General features: G+C 40.5%; 1 protein-coding gene across 4 annotated transcripts in view; it reads right to left on the bottom strand.

Annotated features, from left to right (window-relative positions):
- Window positions 1–23,509, bottom strand: part of KIF13B (kinesin family member 13B) — a 205,198-nt gene that overhangs the window by 57,302 nt on the left and 124,387 nt on the right. For all 4 annotated transcript variants that reach the window (XM_030817055.1, XM_030817053.1, XM_030817054.1 and 1 more), the window contains exons 19-29: window positions 19,887–20,033; window positions 18,185–18,334; window positions 17,780–17,908; window positions 11,799–11,969; window positions 10,715–10,872; window positions 8,985–9,117; window positions 5,623–5,769; window positions 4,983–5,012; window positions 2,523–2,622; window positions 1,864–1,990; window positions 1,087–1,142 (exon numbers count right to left, since the gene is read on the bottom strand). In XM_030817055.1, the coding sequence (XP_030672915.1) occupies window positions 1,087–1,142; window positions 1,864–1,990; window positions 2,523–2,622; window positions 4,983–5,012; window positions 5,623–5,769; window positions 8,985–9,117; window positions 10,715–10,872; window positions 11,799–11,969; window positions 17,780–17,908; window positions 18,185–18,334; window positions 19,887–20,033 (1,348 nt within the window). The remainder of the gene's footprint in view (window positions 1–1,086; window positions 1,143–1,863; window positions 1,991–2,522; window positions 2,623–4,982; window positions 5,013–5,622; window positions 5,770–8,984; window positions 9,118–10,714; window positions 10,873–11,798; window positions 11,970–17,779; window positions 17,909–18,184; window positions 18,335–19,886; window positions 20,034–23,509) is intronic.

Below are 23,509 nucleotides of genomic sequence, written 5' to 3' on the forward strand. Positions count from 1 at the left end.
AAGTGGCAGGAGATCCTAAATGCCTCAGAGATTGCATCTCACTGTCAGCTAGGTGGGAGTAAACCACGGAGGACATCCACACTCATCTATTAAGGAGTGTTAATGTTAATACATAGTTCTGCAGATGTGTTAGGAATTTAACTGCTGACTTTTAACTTATTTTTAGATCCTTAATCTACCTTTCCATTTTCTATTTTCCTTCCTACAGGCAGAACTCCTACTGGCAGAATATATGTAAAATGTATCCAGGCCAAAAATATTTTACATGGTGGTGAGTGGGAAACAGAAAAATGAGTTTGTTTTTTTTTTAAACAGGTAATACAGGGATGAATGGCACAAGAACTCCTAGAAAAAGTGAGATATTTATTAGATAATGCTAAGAAAACACCACAAGAAGGAAACATGCTTCATAAGTGTCGCTAGTTATTCGTCCTTTCCAGAGAGAAATCTTTCCCCAAGAATTAAAGAAGAGGCCGGGCGCAGTGGCTCACGCCTGTAATCCCAGCACTTTGGAAGGCTGAAGGAGGCGGATCATGAGGTCAGGAGATTGAGACCATCCTGGCTAACATGGTGAAACCCCGTCTCTACTAAAAATACAAAAAATTAGCCGGGCGTGGTGGCACAAGCCTGTAGTCCCAGCTACTCGGGAAGCTGAGGCAGGAGAACCGCTTCAACCGGGGAGGTGGAGGTTGCAGTGAGCTGAGATCATACCACTGCACTCCAGCCTGGGTGACAGAGCAAAACTCTGTCTCAAAAAAATAAAAATAAAAATAAATTAGAAAATATTTTCAGTGCAGAAAAACACTGCTACCATCCTAACACCGGGAGAGCAGAGCATCCACATGGCACCGTGAGCTGCAGGGATGAGAGGTGAGGAGTATGGTAAAGCACGCCTATTACTGTCATAAACATGAGACTATGACACACAAATCAGTCCATCTGCAACCAGGAGACATGGACATACGTCAAACTGGCTCTAGCCTTAGGGGGACAGAATTGCCTCACGATGCACTTGGTTGGAATCTACATGTTATGTAGGCACTAAATTTTCAGAGGTAAGCCTTCAGAACACACCTCCTAACTTACCATTTAAGTCCAGGAATATAACAGGAATGTGTGTCTCCATCCCAGGTACTGGGGTCCTAAAACATGAAGAACAAATGGCATCTGCATCAGGTTACTTTCTCAGTGGCATGCACCTAGGAACACAGCCTTAATGGCATTCAGGGCTGTTACAGGGCAAAGAGGTAATAACCCTGGCCCTGATTTTACTCTAATCCAGAAACAGAGAGGCCACAAAGCCTCCACTGTAGCTGCTGCTTCATACCCTGACATTTGAACTTAGCCTTGTAAGACTCTACCTGTTTATAGTGAACTTCTCTTGTTTAAACCTACTTTCTTATAAAATGATATACTTAGGGGCTCCCTCTGGCTAAATTTACTATTTTTAATTTCTATAAAGTAGCACAGAACATTTGCTGACAGTACAGTTTAAGCCAGCACCAAAACCAAAATCGCGTGGAGATGCAATTTTCTTATGACCGAACAGTCTTCTAAGGGAATGACCCAAGTAATTAACATATTAACTATTTTTTTAATGCTAAGTGCAGTGGTATTAAATATTGATTTAAGTTCTCAGAAATCTTAATGACTTTGGCCAATAACAACATTATTTAATAAAACAGTTTTAGGCCATAGTTATTCAACTCATGAAAATAATTTAACAGTTCCTTTAATTTAAACAACATTTCCCCCCATGCTATTATGACTCTTCCATTAACCGTAGCACACGCAAAATTCAAGCTAAAATCAAGTGGCTTGGTGAGCGTTCAGACCTCACAAGACGCACCACAGGGTTCATACCATTCTGCTGGGGCCCCTGGAATACCACTGCCAGCAGAGGGGACCATCACCGCGTTCCTCTCCTCAGTTAGGGTCAGCCGCATCTCCAGAAGCTGCGCTTCGCGGTCAGCATCATCCTCTGTTTTATCTAGAACATCAAGAATGAGGATTCAATGCCAAAACTTCACTTGCCATTTATCTTTTTGTCCTGAGTAAAGACTGGATTTGCCTATATTTCAATTATTAGCTCACAAGTGCTCCCTAGTGATAAAAAACTAACCCACAGCTAGAGAGGTCAGGTGGGCTCCTGCAGAGAGGCCATCTTCAGTTTCTGGAAGGCCTACAGAGGGACCGCGCAGGAGTGACTGGTCCAGAGTCAGAGGACTTGAGCCCTTTGGGTAAGAAAAGTTACCACCTTCCTTTACGTTATCTTTGAAGGACCATGTATGCTTTCTGCACTGTATTTTCTCTTTCTTTGTGGGGGGTGGGAGGAAGACCTCCACCAAGATATGACAGCTGGGTAAAGGATATGACATAAACAAAGAGTAACACTCATCTGCTTCTGCCATCCCCATTACTGATGTGTTCATCTGGTTCTTAACTGATGTGGCTACAAAGGGAGAATAATTAATTATGCATTGATTTGCAGAGGAGAAAAATATTCTATTTGTTTTTCCTACCACGTTTACTGACAAGCTTTTGCAATTGTTGATCCAAGTACTCCTGACGTTTTGTTAATGCGTTTAGCCATTTTCTACGAAGTCTCTCTAAATCTCGATCCTGGAAGCAAGCAAGGAAAATCATATTCAATGTAATGTCAAGATAATCTATCTGAAACTGATGCTCTATCTCACCTTACTCTACTATGCCTTGGAAAGGTAAGGTAGTATACAATAATTTCTTTATTGCTACCACCAGTTGACTGCACCCATCATTCAAAACAGCTATTTTCAGAATTTAAAGCATTATTTTCTAGAACAGAAAGGGCATTCTCACATATCCAGAACCAGTTTTATTTCTAATGGCCTGGAGGTAGAGCTTTAAGCACCTGCAACAAAAATCTTCTAAAAGGTCTCTTTGCTGGATAAAACCCATAAATAGGACTCAATAATCTTCCAATATGGCTGGGCGTGGCAGCTCACACTTGTAATCCCAGCACTTTGGGAGGCTGAGGCAGGTGGATCACTTGAGGACAGGAGTTTGAGACCAGCCTGGCTAACACAGCGAAACCCTGTCTCTACTCAAAATATAAAAAATTGGCCAGGCGCGGTGGCTCACACCTGTAATGCCAGCACTTTGGGAGGCCAAGGCAGGCAGATCACCTGAGGTCAGGAGTTTGAGACCAGCCTCCCCAATATGGTGAAACCCCATCTCTACTAAAAATACAAAAATTAGCCAGGCGTGGTGGCGGGTACCTGTAATCCCAGCTACTTGGGAGCTGAGGCAGGAGAATCGCTTGAACCCGGGAGGCAGAGGTTGCAGTGAGCCGAGACCATGCCATTGCACTCCAGCCTGGGCAACAAGAACAAAACTCCATCTCCAAAAAAAAAAAAATTAGCTGGGCATGGTGGTGTTCACCTTGAATGCCAACTACTTGGGAGGCTGAGGCAAGAGAATTACTTAAACCTGAGAGGCAGAGGTTGCAATGAGCCAAGATCACTCCACTGCACTACAGTCTGGGTGGTAGAGCAAGACTCTGTCTCCAAAAAAACAAAACAAAACAAACAAAAAACCACTTTCAATTTATATACCTTAGCATAATCAGAAGAATCTTTCAACTTTTGTAACTTCTGCTTTCTATATGTCAACATAGGCTCTTGAAGACAACAACATGTAAATGCTTCTCTCACTTGTTTTTGTGCATTTTGTGGGGCGACAGGTAGGGGAAAGAGGGGATGGGGTTGTCATCAACAGAATAACAACCCACCAGTCAACACCTACATGAATATCAATCTTACCTCATTTCCTTTTCTAATAAGGTTACAAGACTGGGTAGGTCAGTGGAATGCTGCAGATATAGTGTGTCTGGACTTTACTAGGGCACTTAACCAAATAGCCTATGACATTGTTGTGGACAAGATGGAGAAACGTGCGATGCATCTACTTCAGTGAAATCACAGAGGACCCAAATATCACATCCAAAGAACAGTGATTAATGTCAGCTTGAAAAAACTCTCTATTGTTGTGCCATAGGGCTCTGTATTTAACCCTATCTGATACAGTGTTTTTATCAGCGACTTATAGGAAAGCAGACATTTCTATCAAATTAGAATGATGCAAAACCAGGAAAGTGACTACACGGATGACATAATCAGGCTCCAAAGAGCCCTGACAGCCCTGAACGATGACTAACAGATGAAACTGCACAGACAGAAACAAAGTCTTGCAGGAGGTTAGGAAAAGAAAAGAAAGGAGAAAAAAAAAAAAGATTCCAAATGCTGTATGATTCCAGGAAGTGGGGAAGGAAGATCTGGCTTAAAAAATGCAAAATTCGGCCAGGCGCGGTGGCTCATGCCTGTAATCCCAACACTTTGGGAGGCCAAGGCGGGTGGATCACAAGGTCAGGAGTTCGGGACCAGCTGGGCCACCATGGTGAAACCCCATCTCTAGTGAAGATACAAAAACTTAGCTGGGCATGGTGGTGTGCACCTGTAATCCCAGCTACTTGGGAGGCTGGGGCAGGAGGGAAGTTGCAGTGAGCCGAGATCGCACTATTGCACTCCAGCCTGGGCAACAGGGTCACACACAAAAAAAACAAAAACAAACAAAAAAAATGCAAAACACCTAGTGTTGACTGAAGCTCAGAATGAGACAACTATAAGAGGGGCAATGAGTAGTGACTCACTCAGGAGAGAAAATGTCCAGGGAAGAGCATCCAGAGAAACGGATCTTCAGGGAGCCTGGCTGGGGAACTCCAGGTTTGGAAAAGGATCTCAGTCACGAATGATTTCCCACTCCTAACACACTTTACGGCCTATGAAACAACACTCAATGTTCCCTACTCTGTTTTACTTTACAACAACAAAAAAATCAGTATGAATTGTTTAATCCTTAAATAACAGTATAGCCAGATCCAGGAATGTGTAATTATATACTTTAATCATGCTTATTTGAGATGAGATTAACAGGTGCTAAATTACCTGGTAGCTGTCCATGTCTTCCTCTTCCTCCTAAAAGAAAAAAACACATTAATAGAACTGAATTATTGATTTCTCCAAGAATCAGGCTATGCTACACATTCTGACTCTTACCCATAATTTATATTTTCCAATTGAATTAATATACTATTTCATCTCCCACCTATCCACACCCTCACTCTGGGTTTTACAGTTGTCAGGAAGTTGGAGCCGCTCACAGAAGAGTGAAGCACACTCATTTGACCTTTTCAGGAACCAGTGCAATGCTCTCCCTGCTGGGTTTATAGTCCCACTCGCCAGGGGAAATCAAACACCTGCTGGCAAATAGTCTTTACAAGCCAGTAGGGGGTTTCTCCAGAGGGGTGGGGTGATGTTGAGGAGTTAATCACTAGCAGGCACTGTGGAATCTGTGGAGGCTGAGACGTTTTAACCCTCAGCTTGCCACCTACACCAGGGCAAAACCAGTAATACAGTCCGATGCAGTGATTCCATGAAAATGCAAGACACAAAAAAAGACAGCAAAGGTAAACAAAGAGATTCATGGAAAGAATTGTTCACAGAAAGCAGTTTTCGTACAGGTTCCAAAAGGCACTCTGGTCTGATTTTGTCTTTCAAGAAGAACATAACAGGTATAGAAACTTACATGGAAGGTCTCATGTGTTCTGGGGGCTCTGAGCGGTCTAACTTTGACACATCCAATGCCAACAGACAGTATACATTCTTCCATCAGTGGTAAAGTCCCAGATTCCTGCACCGACTTCACTTCGACGTGAACTCTCCGGGACTGCCCCTGGGTCACAGACAATTTAGAGTCTTAAAATCAGTTTCTTGATTTCCAAAAATTTGGTTTAGAGAGACCCCTACAGGCTGATGTTGAGAAAAATGTTTAATTCAGACACTGTCACCACACCTTATTGTTAAGCACTAAAATACAAATTTAAAAACTAATCGGGAAAAATCATTTCCCTTTTAAGTGAGCTAAAAAACACAATAAATATATGTTTACATATTCTTTCAATAAGAAGTAACATTAAAAAATTCTAACAAATGAAATGCAAACAGTTGGCCAATAAAAAAGTTCAACTTACTGATAATTAAATAAATACAAATTAAATTAAAGCATGATACACCTGTATTTTCACTTCCTAAATTGCCAATTATATTTTAAAAGAGGAATTTCCAATGCCCTACATTTATGAAACAATTTCATACACTGTAAGTGGGAATTTAAATTGGTGCAAGTTTTCTGCAAGGCAATTTGACTTAAAAATATAAGTTCCTTTAACCCAGCAATTCAACTTTCCAGAGAGCTAAGTAAATAATCATACATATACACAAAAAATCTTAAGCACTTTTAAGAACAAAAAATTAGACACAAATTGAATGTGTAATATTTTATACATTCAATAACTTTATTATTTGCTTTATACAAAACAATAACTTTAAACTATGAAACATATAATGAAACACTATACAGTTGTTAAAGTATTACTGTAGAAAAACATATGACATGTTAAAGTACCAGTAAATATAAATATAAATATAAAATCAGCAAATATAAAAAAATCAGTATTAGTAAATATATCAGTAAATATGTATATAATTTGTATATAAATATATAAAGTATAATTTACTGATATAGCAGTATATATCATTAATATGAATATATAATTATAAAAAATAATCAGTAAATATGATTGTTTAGGCTGTTTATCATATGAAACTTGGTATATATTTACAATGAAGTAATATTTTAAAAGAGAATTCACAGTATTCCCAAATTACTGACTTCAAACTTGGTTTATAAATTTTAGAAATGTAAAATAGCATTTGAAAAATGGAATTTAAATGTTCAATTGCAAGTCAATTACTCTTGCCCTCTTGTATCAGATTTTAGTTCCCAAGCGCTCTGCATGATCAGGAAAATCAGCTCAGGCAACCACTGATCCTATCAAGCTCCATTTGAGTGGTTGGGATACAGATGTTTTCTGATTTAATATCATCAAGGACTAAGCCTCAGATATTTTGTGGGAAAAGTCCTAAAGAAAATATTTTAATAGCCTAAACAGTTTTGTCATTTCAATTAGCTACCTTTTGTTTGCTTAGTTTGCCTAAGCACTTTCCGAAGTGATCTATTTTGAATCTGTGCCTAAGTGTGAAGGGTGAAGTGTGCACTTTAAGGGAAGATTCCTAAGGAGAGGGAAGAAAAGGAGAGAAAGGATCTGGCAGTGGTTTACTGTTCCACAGAAAAACGTTTAAAAGTACACTTAAACTATTAGACAGAACTTCTTGTCACTGCTCATATTTGACCATTTATTTCTACAAAAACAGCACTTTTCACATGGCTAAAGCTAATCAGTTGTCCTCTGCCACCTTCCTGTTCAAGAACAATACAACCCAATTTTCAAACATATTACATTCAAATGAGCCTAGCATTCAAGGCCCTCCGAAACCAGCTGCCACAAGCTTCTGCAACCTCTTCTCTTCCTGTTTTCCAGCTCTTTCTCCATATGACTTTCTATCCAAATGGACCTAATTTATGGCCTCTGTGTCTTTATTCTTGCCATTAAGTTGGTGCAAAAGTAATTGCGGTTTTTGCCATCATATAAGAAAAATCCTTTCAGAACTTGCATGATTTTTTCAGCATCAAGGTAAAGAGGCATATCCTTCAAAAAGCCCTTTCCTGATAAACCAACATTTCTTTGAACACTTTTAGTAAAGGGTTTCAGAAGTATGACAAATACTTAAATATCCAATTTACACTAAATCATAGAAAATTATCCAGTCTTGCCTTCCAGTAGATTAATTTCTAAGGCTTTGAAGAAGATATATATATTTTTTTTAACGGATGCCTAGAAAAAGATGTTCTTCACACGCTTAAGAATTCTATTTTATGTGTATAACACATGCTTTCATTTAAACTAATCTCCTTTCACTTTGCTAAAATTTATTTGCTGGGGTCAGAGAACAAGTGTTTATCATCATACTCCTCTTAAAACATTCGGAAACTTCAGCATGTAAGCAAATGTTCTCTTTCCTTTAATTTTCTCTATTTTGCTTTGAATGCTTTCTACACTCATTTTCTAGAGCGATTCTAGTATTTTACTACTGTTTTAAAGTATGGAAACTCACAGAATATGGCAGTCTCCTAAACAATGCATTAAATTATAGCAAAAAAAAAATTCCAAATCCTGTATACAAATTAAATTAAAAATTTCCCTCTCACAGTTGGCAGCACAGACTCTGCGGATGCATGTGGGGTTAAGTGGCCTCTCCCATATTCTTCTCTGCTCTGTGGATTCTGGCATGTGTATCTACCCAGCTGCGTGTACTTAACACCTGGCATGTCAGGCCCTGTGCTTTAAACATGCATCTCTCTTAATCCTCACAGTAATCCTATGAAGGTGGTGTTATCATCATGTCTACACAACAGGCAAAGGCAAGAGGTTATTGAACTTGCTCAGGAATAGACAGCTAGGACACTAGAGAGCCAGAATTGAGCCCAAGCATTTTACAGTCTGAATGCTTATTATTTCTGGCATGTCACATAGCTTCTCCTTGTCTTCCTAGATGTTCTAAAGCTGTTTGATATGTTTGGTTTATGTCCTACAAATCATTTCTAAGTTTTCCTTTAAAGTTTATTTTTTTCTTACCTAACACTAACAGAACTGGTTTTTAAAATATTATAAATAGCAATATTTGGCTGAGAGCAGTGGCTCACACCCATAATTCCAACACTTTGGAAGGCCAAGGCGGGAGGATTGCTTGAGCCTAGGAGTTCAAGAGCAGCCTGGGCAACAAAGCAAGATCTCTGTCTCTCTACTGTATTAAAAGAAAAAAAAAATTTAATAGCAATACTTGTGACACGAGATAGGAGAATTTTAATGTAAGAAATGGACTTGGCCAGTCTAGATTTCATTATTGCCAACATTTCCGCTAAAAAGAAGCCAACATTAAGCTTTCTGGCACCAAAGAATCTAATATAAACATTCACAATCTTGTTACCTGCCGGAGCTGGAAGATTCCTCCTGTTGGGACATCCTTTGCAGAAATCACTTCTACAGGGCAGTATTCACCATTCTCATTCTGTTCCAAGATTTGAACCCAGAATTCCAATTTCCTGGTCACTTCACTCCATCTAGGAAATAGGCGAAGTTCTTGGAAAATCATACATTTCTATTTCATTACAGGCAGCTTAGGGTCCTACGCACATAAGAATTAACAATGAAAATGACCTCCAGAGTAATTCAGAATGATCTGTAGTTCAGCGAGTACCATGCATGTACATACTGGCAAGAACAATGGAAAGCAAAGTTAAACTCACAATATCAGAACTAGAAATGGCTCCTTTACTTTGTTCAAAAAGATGTAATGACAAATCTATCTCAAAGTCGTTACTCAAAAATTGGAAATTCTAATCGGATGTACAGAAGCAGCAAGTACATAGCCATAAAAAAAATACAACCAAACAAAATCATGTCCCTTGCAGCAACTTGGATACAGCATGAGGCTATTATCCTAAGCAAATTAATGCAGAAATAGAAAAGCAAAAACCCCATGTTCTGGCTTATAAGTGGGAGCTAAACACTGGGTATTCACAGACAAAAATATGGCAACAACAGACACTGGAGACTCCCAGGAGGTGGGGAGCAGGGAAGTGAGCAAGGGTTGAAAAACTACCTACTGGGTCCTATGGTCACTACCTGAGTGACAGGATCAATCATACCCCAAAGCTCAGCATCACACAATATACCCAGGTAAACAACCTGCACATGTACTCCTGACAGGGGTGCAGACAACAGGGTTGTCTTTTCGTAGACAGACAAAGGTAGTGCCATATGCTTCAGTGATGTGCCAAGTATTTTTCTCAGGTCAGTAAGAGAATCAAGGAAAAAATCTCAAATGTTACTTTCTAATTTAGTATTTGCTAAACTATCTAAATGCAAAAAAGAAAAAGAAAATCTGGTTTTCATCTATAATTAGATGAAAAGCACAAACATATGCAATTTCATCAGTCCCTTTTAATGCTTCCTTTTAAGTCCACAAAGAAGCCTACCTCTTTCCAACACTGATGCCACTCCAAGCTATGAGCTAAAGACAACACTAGAGTGAATCTTGATCCATCCTCTCTACAGCTGATTAATTAAAAGTAATTCATAACGGTAAGTCACTATTCTCCAAAATTCATTTCACTGTTTCTTCTTAACCAGCTACAAATTGAACTTTCTTCCATCATTCTCTGCAGTCCACTTCCCTAAGGAAGTTTAATTGTGTGATTAATACCCTGGAGACACTGCCATCCCTCCAGGGAACACTGGTCATGCTCAGAAAATAGTAACCTCTATAAATGGCAGTACTAATCTCTAGCAATTTTTAAAAATTATAAATGGAATCTAGCCAGGCATGGTGGCTCACGCCTGTAATCTCAGCACTTTGTGAGGGTGAGGTGGGTGGATCACTTGAAGTCAGGAGTTCAAGACTAGCCTGGCCAACATGGTGAAACCCCGTCTTTACCAAAAATACAAAAATAAGCCAGGCATGGTGTGCATGCCTATAATCCCAGCTACTCGGGAGGCTGAGGCAAGAGAATTGCTTACTCCCAGGAGGCAGAGGCTGCAGTGAGCCAAGATCGTGCCACTGCACTCCAGCCTGGGTGACAGAGTGAATGAGACTGTCCCAAAAAAAAAAAAAATTACATATATATAAATGGAATCAGATGAACATCTAATATTCACCTGTCCCGAAGACTACGTGTCTTTGCTTGGATGATTCCCAAATCCCACAGGGCGGGGTTTTTCCGGGGATCGTTTATTTTATGTCCATATACTTCAATTGCCAATGCTCCTTCGGAAAGATGCTCAATAAAGTCTTCGGTGATGTTAACAGAAAACTCCTGAAACACAATAGCTAATTACAGAAGAGCAAACTCTTTCTGGTAATCTTATGATTGTTTATACCAGACATCACATACTTAATTATATCAGGGAAAAAAATAGAAAATGGAATGTTTTAGTTATACAGAACTATCATCTAAAACCCATAATGGATGCTCAGATGGCAAAAGGTTCCTGACTTTAAACATAACTATAAATCTGAATTTTTTAAAACTTTTCACATCAAAAGTCTAGTATGTAAGACCACCTTTGCATTCTATTTTGTTAGCAATATTTTGGGAGCTATTTTTAAAAGCATAATTGTATAAAGTGTTACAACACCGAATACAAAAGAATTAGCCGGGCAAGGTGGCAAGCACCTGTAATCCCAGCTACTTGGGAGGCTGAGGCAGGAGAATTGCTTGAACCCAGGAGGCAGGGGTTACAGTGAGCCAAGATCGTGCCACTGCACTCCAGCCTGGGTGACAGAGCGAGACTGTCTCAAAACAAAACAAACACAAAAAAATGCACTATCAACAAAGATAACTACGGTGAGGATCCAAATAAAAGAATAACAAAGAGCTTCACAGAACATTCGGTGGTCAATAAAGTTAGTTCTTGTCTGTTACCTATGTTCACTTTCTCTAAAACACAAGTTTCTTAACTGTTTTAGATAATTTCTCCAGTAACCTAATATAGGACATAGATTTTCTTTGGAGAAGAATATGCATATATACCTACATATGTGTTTGTTTCTCATGCAAAAGTTACCTTTGGGTTGTGGAGGAGTATAGATGCATTGACACTTTTTAATCAATCCCCACATTCTACAGAAACTGCTCCAAGACATATACCGGCACAATTATTCAAAGAAACAAGGTTAATTTTCTGTTTTGTTTTTACATGAGTAATCTAAATGCTGACCTACTCCGGAAAACAAACTCACATTGCAATGATCAAAGACAACCATGCAGTGCGGCTCCTTGCTGACGGAAGAGGAGGAGGTGTCCACTTCAGGAGCGACAATCACCGGCTCCTGTTGATCCCAGAAGCTGTATTTGCAGAACACAAAGTGGGACAGATGCTGTGGCAACCCAGTAGCTTGGAGGATTTTAACCTGAAGGAAAAAGAAGGCTGTGTGTTTTGAAATCCAAGGGTTCCAACAAGCACTCAGAATCAGAGCTGCAGGTTCCAGTCCCAGCTCTGTCACTAACTTAGGTGCTTATGATGTTTATGTTGGCCAAATCCCTTTCACCCTGAGACTGGACTTCTGCATCTGGGAAATAGTGGTAGCAATTATTATATTTAGTGAGAGGCTGGACGCAGGGTTACAAGGACCTTGACTACAGAGGCGGACATTGTAAAGTCTAAGAACATTTAAATGTTAGTTTCTCAGAATATAAGCATCATCATCATCATTAATTCAGATGAAGAAAGATCTCAAACATGAGCACTCTTCAATGATATGAACTTGGCTAACCATGGATATGCCACAGAACAGAACAAGATTGTCAGGCACAGCGAATGAAGACCAAAATCAGTGTATGTGCCAAGAAACAACAAATATCAAGGAAAGAGCAAAACATGGATTTGATATTTTAAAGTATAAAAAGGAACAAGGTTCTCAACTGAAAATGTTACACAATACTACAACATTGTTTGGGGGAACTTAAAAGCACCAGAAATGTATAATTTAAAGATGTGGGGGGAGAAGGAGAGGAAGTGAAGATGGTGAATGTTGACCATTTTCTGCAGCGTTTACGGAAAGCCTTCTCTATGCAGATTTGGGGGGAAGGCGTATCAAAGGAAGCGTGCTCTGGACCAGGAGGGCAGGGTGTGGTTGTAACAAAGTGCAACTGGAGATACATGTTTAATCAGACCCAAAGGCCCCAGAAGAAATACCTATAACAGTTTCTAAGCAGCCAAATATTCTTAATATTTATTTTGGTGGGCAGCATTAGATTGATTTTTTTTTTGAGACAGGGTCTTGCTGTGTTGCCCAGGCTGGAGTGAGTGGCACAATCATGGCTAACTGCAGCCTCAATTTTAAGGGTTCAAGCCATCCTCCAGCCTCAGCCTCCCGAGGAGCTGGGACTACAGGTGTGTGTCACCATGCCCAGCTAATTTTTTTTATTTTTAGTAGAGATGAGGTCTATGTTTCCCAGACTGGTTTTGAACTCCTGAGCTCAAGTGATCCTCCTGCCTCAGCCTTCCAGAATGCTGGGATTATAGACATGAGCCACCATGCCTGGCTTGGTTTGATTTTTAATTTGGAGTTTTGGTGATAAACTGCAATATTCTAAAACTTCTCCAACTATGAAGAAAACGAAATCCTGAAGTCAGTTAAGCTAAATTCTGACTTTATAACTGATTAAACCAATTTTCACATGACTGAGCATTAATCATAAATTATATTTTTCACCTGGTCACTTTCTGCATATTGTATGATTTAATCTACCTCCAGTAAATACATTTAATGAAAATAAATCTGAATATATGACATAAGAGTTCATGTAGTTCAGAAACCACAAACATAATCTTAATATTTCAGGCTATAATCCCAGCACTTTGGGAGACCAAGGATCACTTGAGGTCAGGAGTTTGAGACTAGCCCGGCCAACACGGTGAAACCCTAACTCTACTAAAATTACAAAAATTAGCCAAATGTGGTGGCACATGCCTGTAGTCCCAGCTACTCCCGGAGGCTGAGACATGAGAATCGCTTCAACCTGGGAGGCAGAGGTTGTAGTGAGCAGAGATTGCACCACTGCACTCTAGTCTGGGTGACTGACAGAGACTGTCTCAAAAAACAAACAAGCAAACAAAAACACGTTTCGGGAAGTATTGATGACACACAAAATTACACAAACCAGATAATTTTATATTCTTCCATACTAGACATATAATGGGTGAGCAACAAACAGGAACCCCCATTATAATTCATCTTTTCTGTGATGTCAACAGGAGTTTGAAACACCTAGACAGCTACTTCCTGACAGGCTATGAAAGACAGATTGGCTGACATATTTTATTCTTCCAAACCAAACTGAGCAAACAGTACTCTGCAATTAATTTTTCCACAAAGTTTTTAAAATCCATCATTTTCTCATTAAATGTTTTTAAATATTTATATTATTTAAGGTGCGGCAATATGGCATTTGGGAAGATTACAAGATGTTGGAGTTACATCAAATAAATAGAATAAATATCTCGGCCGGGTGCAGTGGCTCACTCCTGTAATCCTAGCACTTTGGGAGGCTGAGGAGGGCGGATCACCTGAGGTTGGGAGTTCAAGACCAGCCTGACCAACATGGAGAAACCCCGTCTCTACTAAAAACACAAAAAAATTAGCCGGACATGGTAGCACGTGCCTGTAATCCCAGCTACTCGAGAGACTGAGGCAGGAGAATCACTTGAATCTGGGAGACAAAGGTTGCAGTGAGTTGAGATCATGCCGTTGCACTCTAGCCTGGGCAACAAAGGCAAAACTCCGTCTCAAAAATAAATAAATAAATAAATAAAATAAATCTTGCCCACTTATCAGCTTGTGTGCTGGCTCAAATTACTTAAATTCTTAGTTTTCTTAGGCTTAGTTTTCTCCTAGGTGAAATGGGAATACCCGTAGCTACTTTACTCTACAGGGGTGAGACTGACCACACCAATGAAATGAAATGAAAGAGACCTGTAACACGTGTTTTTTTTTTTTTTTTTTTTTTTTGAGATGGAGTCTCGCTCTGTCACCCAGACTGGAGTGCAGTGGCGCGATCTTGGCTCACTGCAAGCTCTGCCTCCCGAGTTCACGCCATTCTACTGCCTCAGCCTCCCGAGTAGCTGGGACTAAAGGCACCCGCCACCACACCCGGCTAATTTTTTTGTATTTTTAGTAGAGGCGGGGTTTCACCATGTTAACCAGGATGGTCTCGATCTCCTGACCTTGTGATCCGCCCACCTCAGCCTCCCAAGTGCTGGGATTACAGGAGTGAGCCACCACGCCTGGCCCTGTGACAGGTATTGAGTAGATACATGTTCAATACATACTTCTTTGTGACTAAATTCCATCTGAAAACCTTTTTTTTCCATTCAAAATTAATCACAATTTTAATGTTAAAATAGACAAGAAACAAGATTTAATATGCTGAACTCTCATCTACAGGCAACCTCTCAGGAATGCAACTGCCAGGAATGAAGACTATCAGCCATAAGAAATGAACACAGGCTGTTTGGGTTTAGTGGGGTTTTTAAAAAAGTTTTTGCACACAAAAACTAAAACTACCACAAGGTGTCAGAATACCACAGACTTCAACTTGCAGCTGTTCAAGACAGAGGAGCCCAGGAACGTCTGCAGACACTGATGCTGCGCCCAGGTTTTAAATATACAAACTTTACTTCATATCAGTGAAAACATGAAGATGTTAACATGTGCATATAGCCTTGTTACAAAAAAACAAATCCAGACTTCTTTGGGGGCTAATTATACTCATCACCCATGATATCTTAACTGTCTCCAGGCTGGTTTCTTTTGTTTTTCTACCAGTGTTCTATTCATTGTCATATAGCTTATTTGTCCTCATCCTTTTTACATAAAAGGCCATTATATGCCAGTATATGGTCTCTAAAAACCACTTCCCACTGAAAGGAATCAGGTTCCTTGGGAAATGGCTGATTCCAGGTCTGGGACAGGAAATACACAAGATGAGATCAGAATATTCATCACACCAGAAAACAAGAAAGCTACCCCAGTCCAGGAAGGTTAGAGTTATGACAACAAGACTCAAGGGCCAACTGAAGTGGCTCCCACTGGCCAAAGATGGGAACATTTGTGTTTAAATACAGGTAGTGAATGCAACAGACAGACACACACCAAATATGGTTAAGTCCAGGAGTTCATAATCATGCTGTTAAGACTAAGGACAAAAAAACTAACTTGTCACATTTTGGAAAACCAATTCATTATTTTAAAAATTAGGCCAGATATGGTGGCTCACACCTGTAATCCTAGCACTTCGAGAGGCAGAGGCAGGTGGATCACTTGAGGCCAGGAGTTCAAGACCAGCCTGGCCAAGATAGCGAAACCCTGTCTCTACTAAAAATACAAAAATTAGCTGGGCATGGTGGCACAGCTACCTAGAAGGCTGAGGCGGGAGAATCGCTTGAACCCAGGAGGCAGAGGTTGCAGTGAGCTGAGATCACACCACTGTATTCCAGCCTGGGTGACAGGGCAAGACTCTGCCTCAAAAATAAAATAAATAAAAATTGTAAATAAAGGGAGAGATGGAACATTTATCCTTCCTTTTCTATACAAATTATCTCTGTAGAGCAAAACAGTTGGTAATAGGAAGATTTTCTCTGGAGAAAAATGAAATGACAATAGAATTACTGCACCATTCTTTTGTAACTCCTAACAAAATGATGCATCTAGGTAAGAATCATCAGTGGCTGATCATCCCTCAAAGACAAACAACTAGACAAGATGTGGCTCCTGATGGAAGAACACAGGCCACCACCTACAAAGCACCTTGGCTGCCTCCCTCTCCCAGGTAACACCTGTATACCTAACTACCAATTTTCAGCAAATGCATCTTAACATGCTAAGTAACACCAATCAGCAGAATCCAGACTATGGGAAACTGCAGGTCAACAACCCAGTTTCTACAATAAATGAATTGCAGGTTCAGTGAGAGAGGCAAAAAGAGAAAGCAAGCAAGTCAGACAGCACGAGCATACCAGGGCCTAAAGATTGAACGGACCCAAGAGACACACCGACCAAGACAATTAAGGAAACTGACGATTTTACGATATCAAGAAATTATTAATTTTTGACAAATTACTAATTTTGACAATTATGGTTATACCGGTTTAAGGACTCATTTTTTGGAGACACACACCGAACTATTCACAGATAAGATATGATGCCTGGGTGCGCCTGGGGTGCTAAGGGAGGGGGCAGCACAGAAGTGGCTGAGTGTATGAATCAAACAAGGTTGACCACAGGTGATAATTGTGGAGCAAAGGTCAATGGGGATCGGTAACACATTTCTCACTACTTTTATGTATGTTTGAGATCTTCCATTAAAAAACATGGTATTTTAACCTCATTTTAGGAAACCCATATTACTCGGAATGTACTACTTTTTTTCAATAATAAGGATAAATTTCCCAAGTGAGAAGTGCCCTTGTATGTTATTTTACTTTAATAGCAGAAGGTGATATTTGAGAGTTGCATTTACTAGTCCATCACCTTTAAAATGGGCCATTGTGGGGTCATCAACCCTATGTCTCTATCTCTGATCATCACATGACTCAAAGGAGCTGCTCTGAAATCAAGTACAATATAATAAAAATGAACCCTTCAGTGAATTAAGATTCCACCAGAAGCCCTCTCAATATACGCGAAGCCTTACAGAAAGCAGTCCGACTCCAACAGCTCCAGCTTCCTGCTACCTTGTGGCTGCCATGTAACTTACTCCCTTCAACATCAGCTTCGATTCTAGAAATGTTTACTGAGAAAGAGGACTGCTTCTAGGATGAGCTATGAATTAAGAGTCAGGTTTAGGCTTTCTTCGCTTCACCTCACCTCCTTCTCACTTGTACATTGCACCTACGCCCCTCGCTTACTTCCTGTCCCCCAGCACCTTCTTTTTATAAGAACTGGTTCCTGCAGGGATTCTCAGCCACCAGCAGGTCTGGCTCACTAGCAGGTGTTTGGAAATGGAGGAGGCAATTTTGCATTATCATGAGTGGGGGAGGCTCTGCTCTACTTCCAAAATTTGAAAAGGAACGTAATACTTACCATCTAAAGACCTGCAGTTCTCAACATCAGCTATTAGGTTGGTGCAAAAGTAATTGTGATTTTTGCCATTACAAGTAATGGCAAAAACTGCAATGATTTTTGTATCAATGTAATACTAGGATGAAGATGGGACTTACCATGCACACCAGTTTGTTCTCCTGGGTCTCCTTCTCAAAGGAGACCTCTGCCACCTCGTCGCCTCCTGCGATCCTTTCCCCAACATCACCACTGATTCGCATCACCTCCACGTGCAGCCGACCTGCCACCTGCAGCAATGAGGGAAGGCAGAAACATTTCTCCAGATTTGGTTCGTGCTCCCTCGAGATGACCTCTCTTCTCTTTTACAGTCAAGTTGTCAGGTTAATGCTGTATGGGAATTTAGAGGCCTAGTCTCTGACAGTTACTCTGCCCTCAGAGTCCTTGGAAACACAAGGTATTAATAAGACACGTTACTGACAAAAAATAGCAACAATATCCCATCACCACCCTCTTGTTTCTTAAACTGTTCTCCACAGGAAACAAGGCAGGAAGAGAAAACCAACCTCTCCTTTCTGGTTGATGATGGGAACCGCGTATTGTAACTTTACATCATAGAAAAGGGACTCGAGGAAGACATTGGCCACCCCAATGAGACTGTGATTTTCCTGCTCATCATAGAATGGATCAGCACGTTTGAAGTACGATCGTATTACCTGTAAAGAGATTGAGAACATACAACTTTAGAAAAACCATTTACAATAAATGCATTCAACCTACTGCTTTTTGATGCACTCTAGGTCATTAAACTTAACTTTCATCATCCTGACTCTTGTATTTTTTAAGAGTAAAACATCCTAAAGTTTTTGCTAAAGCACAGCACTACATTACTCCCACACATACTCTTCCTCATTCCCATTCACAATGGAGGTCAGCATCCTCCACCCATGACAGAGCGATCCCAGTAATAGGTCATTACTTTTATCAGCTATTCTCCTTTACATGGAAATCTTGCCACAAAATAAACAATATATGTTGACCAGAAAAAGAAGTAGAGTGTGCTAAACTATACTTCACCTTTCTTTTGGGGAAGACAGTAAGTCTTATCTGCTCTGCTTATTCCTAGCAAGTCATCAGATACAACTGCTGCTAATAAAAGGTGAGCCCTCACACCTATAATCCCAGCACTTTGGGAGGCCAAGGCAGGCGGATCACCTGAGGTCAAGAGTTTGAGACCAGCCTGCCCCAATGTGGTAAAATCCTGTCTCTACTTAAAATACAAAAATTAGCCAGGAGCGGTGGTGGGTGCCTATAATCCCAGCTACTCGGGAGGCTGAGGCAGGCTTGAACCCAGGAGGCAGAGGATGCAGTGAGCCAAGATCGTGCCACTGCACTCCAGCCTGGGTGACAGAGCGAGACTCTGTCTTAAAAAAAAAAAAAAAAAAAAAAAAGGTGAGAAGGTGAGCCCTTATGGGAGTGGCTCTTTAGTATTTATTATTGTTGTTTTATTTCTAAGTTGAAATAGCAGAGGGGTACCAAAGGGACAAACATGTTTTAAGCAAAAACGTCACCTAACGATAAGAAACATTTTTATTGATTACAATCTGGAAAAATCATTTTTACAAAACAAAAGGCAAAGGAAGTAAACAACTCTATGCGGAAACAGGTCTAACGGTAATGAAAATATGTTCAGACATACGTAATATGCATTTCTTTTTTAAATACATATGAGTACACGGCTGATCTAAGTAAGAAAACCTGCAAGTTGAGGACAGAGTACCAATGTATAGCTTTATGGCATTTATGTTATGATCAAAACCTCTTCAAAAATGCTCCTCGTAGTGTAAATATTAAGATACCACTGACGTTCAACTTACAAAACATATATTGTAGGTTTATTATCTGCAAGGTTAAATGGGTTGAGCAATGGGAGGAGAGACAAACAATGAGGCCTGGCCTCTGTCCTAAAGAGGTTCCCAGAGAGCACAGGAGACAGACACCCGCACACCAACAGAAGTCAGAATGGAAAGTGGAGAATTCTGCTAGAAATCTAAAAGACAGAAATGAGAAGAAAAAAGAAGATACCAGAAAGAGAGATTATTAAAATTGTTAATTTGCTAAACAATTTAGGGGATTAAAATAAACCTTACTCCAGAAATAAGATATAATTTTGGAAAAAGAACAATTTTTCCCTGAAATGGGTAGGCTCATTCCAGCTTAGCTCCTTCCATAATTACCAATTAAGTGATTTTCTCTTAAATAACTTACTGGGTTATCTTCTTCACACTCTTTCCACTCCTGATAAAGGTCTCTCATATCCAACAGCCTGTTGTCCAGTTTTTCCAAAGACCAAATCTGCTTTCCTTTTCCTTTTCTTCTCACCTGGATTGCAGGCTCACTAAGAAGAGAGCCTCGCTGTAAAGAGAGTAAGAACGACCGTGAGAAACACACAGCCAGCGGGGAAGTCAAAGCTGAAAATTCCACCCCCATCAGTCAAATGTCATTACACCAAAACTCAAATGGCAATCGTCCTTTAATCTGTTGATTACAAAGCTTCCCAAAAGCCTTACAAGCTATAACATAATACCTTCATACCCAAGTGCAATCAAAATCTATTCATAAACTTCAGTTTAAGTATAAACTTACATTAAAAATTTTTTGGGGGAAGTTGATGGGCATGGTGGTTCACGCCTGTAATCCCAGCACTTTGGGAGGCCAAGGCAGGTGGATAACTTGAGGTCAGGAGTTCAAGACCTGCCTGGCCAACATGGTGAAACCCCTCTCTACTAAAAATACAAAAATTAGCCAGGTGTGGTGGCACGTGCCTGTAATGCCAGCTACTTGGGAGGCTGAAGCACAAGAATTGCTTGAATCCAGGAGGCAGACGTTGCAGTGAGCTTAAGTCTTGCCACTGCACTCCAGCCTAGATGACAGTATGAGACTCTCAAAAATAAATATATATGCGTGTGTGTGTGTGTGTGTGTGTGTGTGTGTTAAGAGACAGCATCTCACTCTGTCACCCAAGCTGGAGTGCAGTGGCACATCATAGCTCACTGCAGCCTCGAACTCCTGGGCTCCAGTGATACTCCTGCCTCAGCCTCCCAAGTAGTTAGGACCACGAGTGCATGCCAATACACCCAGCTGATTTTGTTTGTTTTGCATAGAGACAGGGTCTTGCTATATGGCCAAGGCTGGTCTGGAACTCCTGGCCTCAAGTGATCCTCCTGCTTTAGCCTCCCAAAGCACAGGGATTATAGACATGAGCCACCACATTTAAATTTTGACTGTAGTTGGAAATGATTTTAAGTTTAAAACCCAAAAGACCACATTTAACAGCAAGTTGAAATAAAAGTGTTTTATTCAGGCCACCATATGACCACAACATATCAATGGGGAGAGAGGGAAAGTTTGCTGCGGTGTATGGGGAAGAAACGTCCCTTTACCTCTCAGAGGGTGAATTTTGTTTTATTGTAATGGATGGCATCTTGGTGGGGTATAAAACATGAAACACTTAAAAGGGTAAACTGAAAAGTCCCCAATTCACCCATGTGGAAGAAATTAATGATACCAGTTTCCAAATACGCATTGTTTGGGTTTCTTATTAAGATCATACAGAACTAGATGGAGGCAGTGCTCACACCACATTATTACCGTGCCAAATGCCACTGAGTTGTTCATTTTAAAATAGTAAAGTTTGGCCAGGTGCGGTGGCTCACACCTGTAATCCCAGCACTTTGGGAGGCCAAGGCGGGCACATCACAAGGTCAGGAGTTGAGACCAGCCTGGCCAATATGGTGAAACTCCATTTCTATTAAAAATACAAAAATTAGCCAGGCATGGTGGTGGGCGCCTGTAGTCCCAGCTATTCGGGAGGCTGAGGCAGGAGAATCGCTTGAACCCAAGAGGAGGAGGTTGCAGTGAGCCGAGATCATGCCATTGTACTCCAGCCTGGGCAACAAAGCAAGACTCCGTCTCAAAAATAATAATAACAATAAAATTAAATAAAATAATAATGTTGTTATGCAAATCTCACTCCCCCCAAAGAAAAGTATGCTCTGAAGTTTTTCCAGCCTATAAGAGCAATGTGGATTTTTTTCAGAGTAGAAGAACTTGAGCAATGTGTTTTTAATGTAGAAAAAATTTTTAGAACTTTTAAAAACCACAAAGTTTAAAAAAAAAAAAAAAAGCCCCTACACATTTCCCCGAGGGAGACATATCTACTGGTTATCTAATCAATTTAGGTTTACTGGCTTAATTTTTCAAATGTTCTACTTAAAACTGAAGGTAACTTTGAAATACACTGATGTTTCATTAACATCTTGCCTACAATCATTTTCTAAGAAAAAAAATTTAAATAATAAAACAAACATTTGAGAATTCTTATGGTCAAAATGTGCGTGTGTTTTTTTTAAATTGAGACAGAGTCTCTTTCTGTCGCCCAAGCTGGGGTTCAGTGGCCCAATCTCGGCTCACTGCAACCTCTGCCTTGGTTCAAGCGATTCTCCTGCCTCAGCCTCCCAAGCAACTGGGATTACAGGCGCCCACCACCATGCCTGGCTGATTTTTGTATTTTTAGTAGAGATGGGGTTTCACCATGTTGGCCAGGCTGGTTTCGAACTCCTGACCTCAGGTGATCCACCCACCTTGTCCTCCCTAAGTGCTGGGATTACAGGCATGAGCCACCACGCCCAGCCATCTTACAGTCTAAATTAAAGGCCCTCCTACCTTATATTCAGCCAGCCAGTGAATAAATACAAAAATCCCATTTGTGACCTGTGTGGGTAGTAGCTTTCCTGGGGGAGAATGCTGGACCTGGGACTAAATAGCAACGGGCAATACGGTGCAGCTACCATAACTTAGCCCTCTTGCAAAATTGGAAATAAGAAAAAGATTCACCAGAGAAGAGGGTTCACAGAATGGACACGACATTAAACAAGTTTTCGAATACCAAAAAATAGCCTGTTGCATTAACGACTACAGACTCAGCCTAACTAAGGAGAGATGGCAGGTGACGTGAGTTCTTCTGGGTGTTGACATGGCTACCGCAAAGCAGAGCCACCCCTTTCAACAAAGCCCAGAACAGGCTATGGAGAAAAGCGCTGCAGTCATGCTTACTGGGGAAAAACCTGTTCTGCTTTGTTCAACTCGTACACTATAAAATCAAAGAGGATCTTGTACTTCTCAGCCTTCAAGAAGAAACTAGGCCCTGAACCTTTTCCTTGTGACTGGCCTTCCTCTTCGGTTTTTGGTGAGTCCTACTGTACCCAGACTTTGCCCTACAAATACTAGTGTTCTAATTAAGTAAAATTTTTCAGAATACATACAGAGTATACAAAAACAATGATCTGTAATGATCATATTTATAATACCTTTCTCAAAATACTAAGAATCATATTTGCCAAATATCTAACCCTGTACAAAACACTGACCTCAATGCTAAGATGTCATAGGGAAAGAAAGATGTAATCCTTGCTATCAAATTAGAATATCCGCCTGTAATCCCAGCACTTTAGGAGGCCAAGGCAGGTGGATCACTTGAGGTCAGGAGTTTGAGACCAGCCTGGCCAACACAGCAAAACCCCATCTCTACTAAAAATACAAAAATTAGTCTGGCGTGGTGGCACACACCTGTAATCCCAGATACTCAGGAGGCTGAGGCAGGAGGATCGCTTGAACCCAGGAGACGGAGGTTGCAGTGACCCAGGATCACACCACTGCATTCCAGCCTGGGTGACAGAGCAAGACTCCCTCTCAAAGGAAAAAAAAAAGTAGAATATCCAAGACGGATCAATTAGATCTTTGCTGTGTTGACTACTGTAGGATAAACAGAACACATGGACCACCAAAAAATTCATCTGAATAGAAAATTCTACCTAATCCATCAAAAATTA

Source organism: Nomascus leucogenys, chromosome 8 (genome assembly GCF_006542625.1).
Source record: "Nomascus leucogenys isolate Asia chromosome 8, Asia_NLE_v1, whole genome shotgun sequence".
NCBI lineage: Eukaryota > Metazoa > Chordata > Mammalia > Primates > Hylobatidae > Nomascus > Nomascus leucogenys.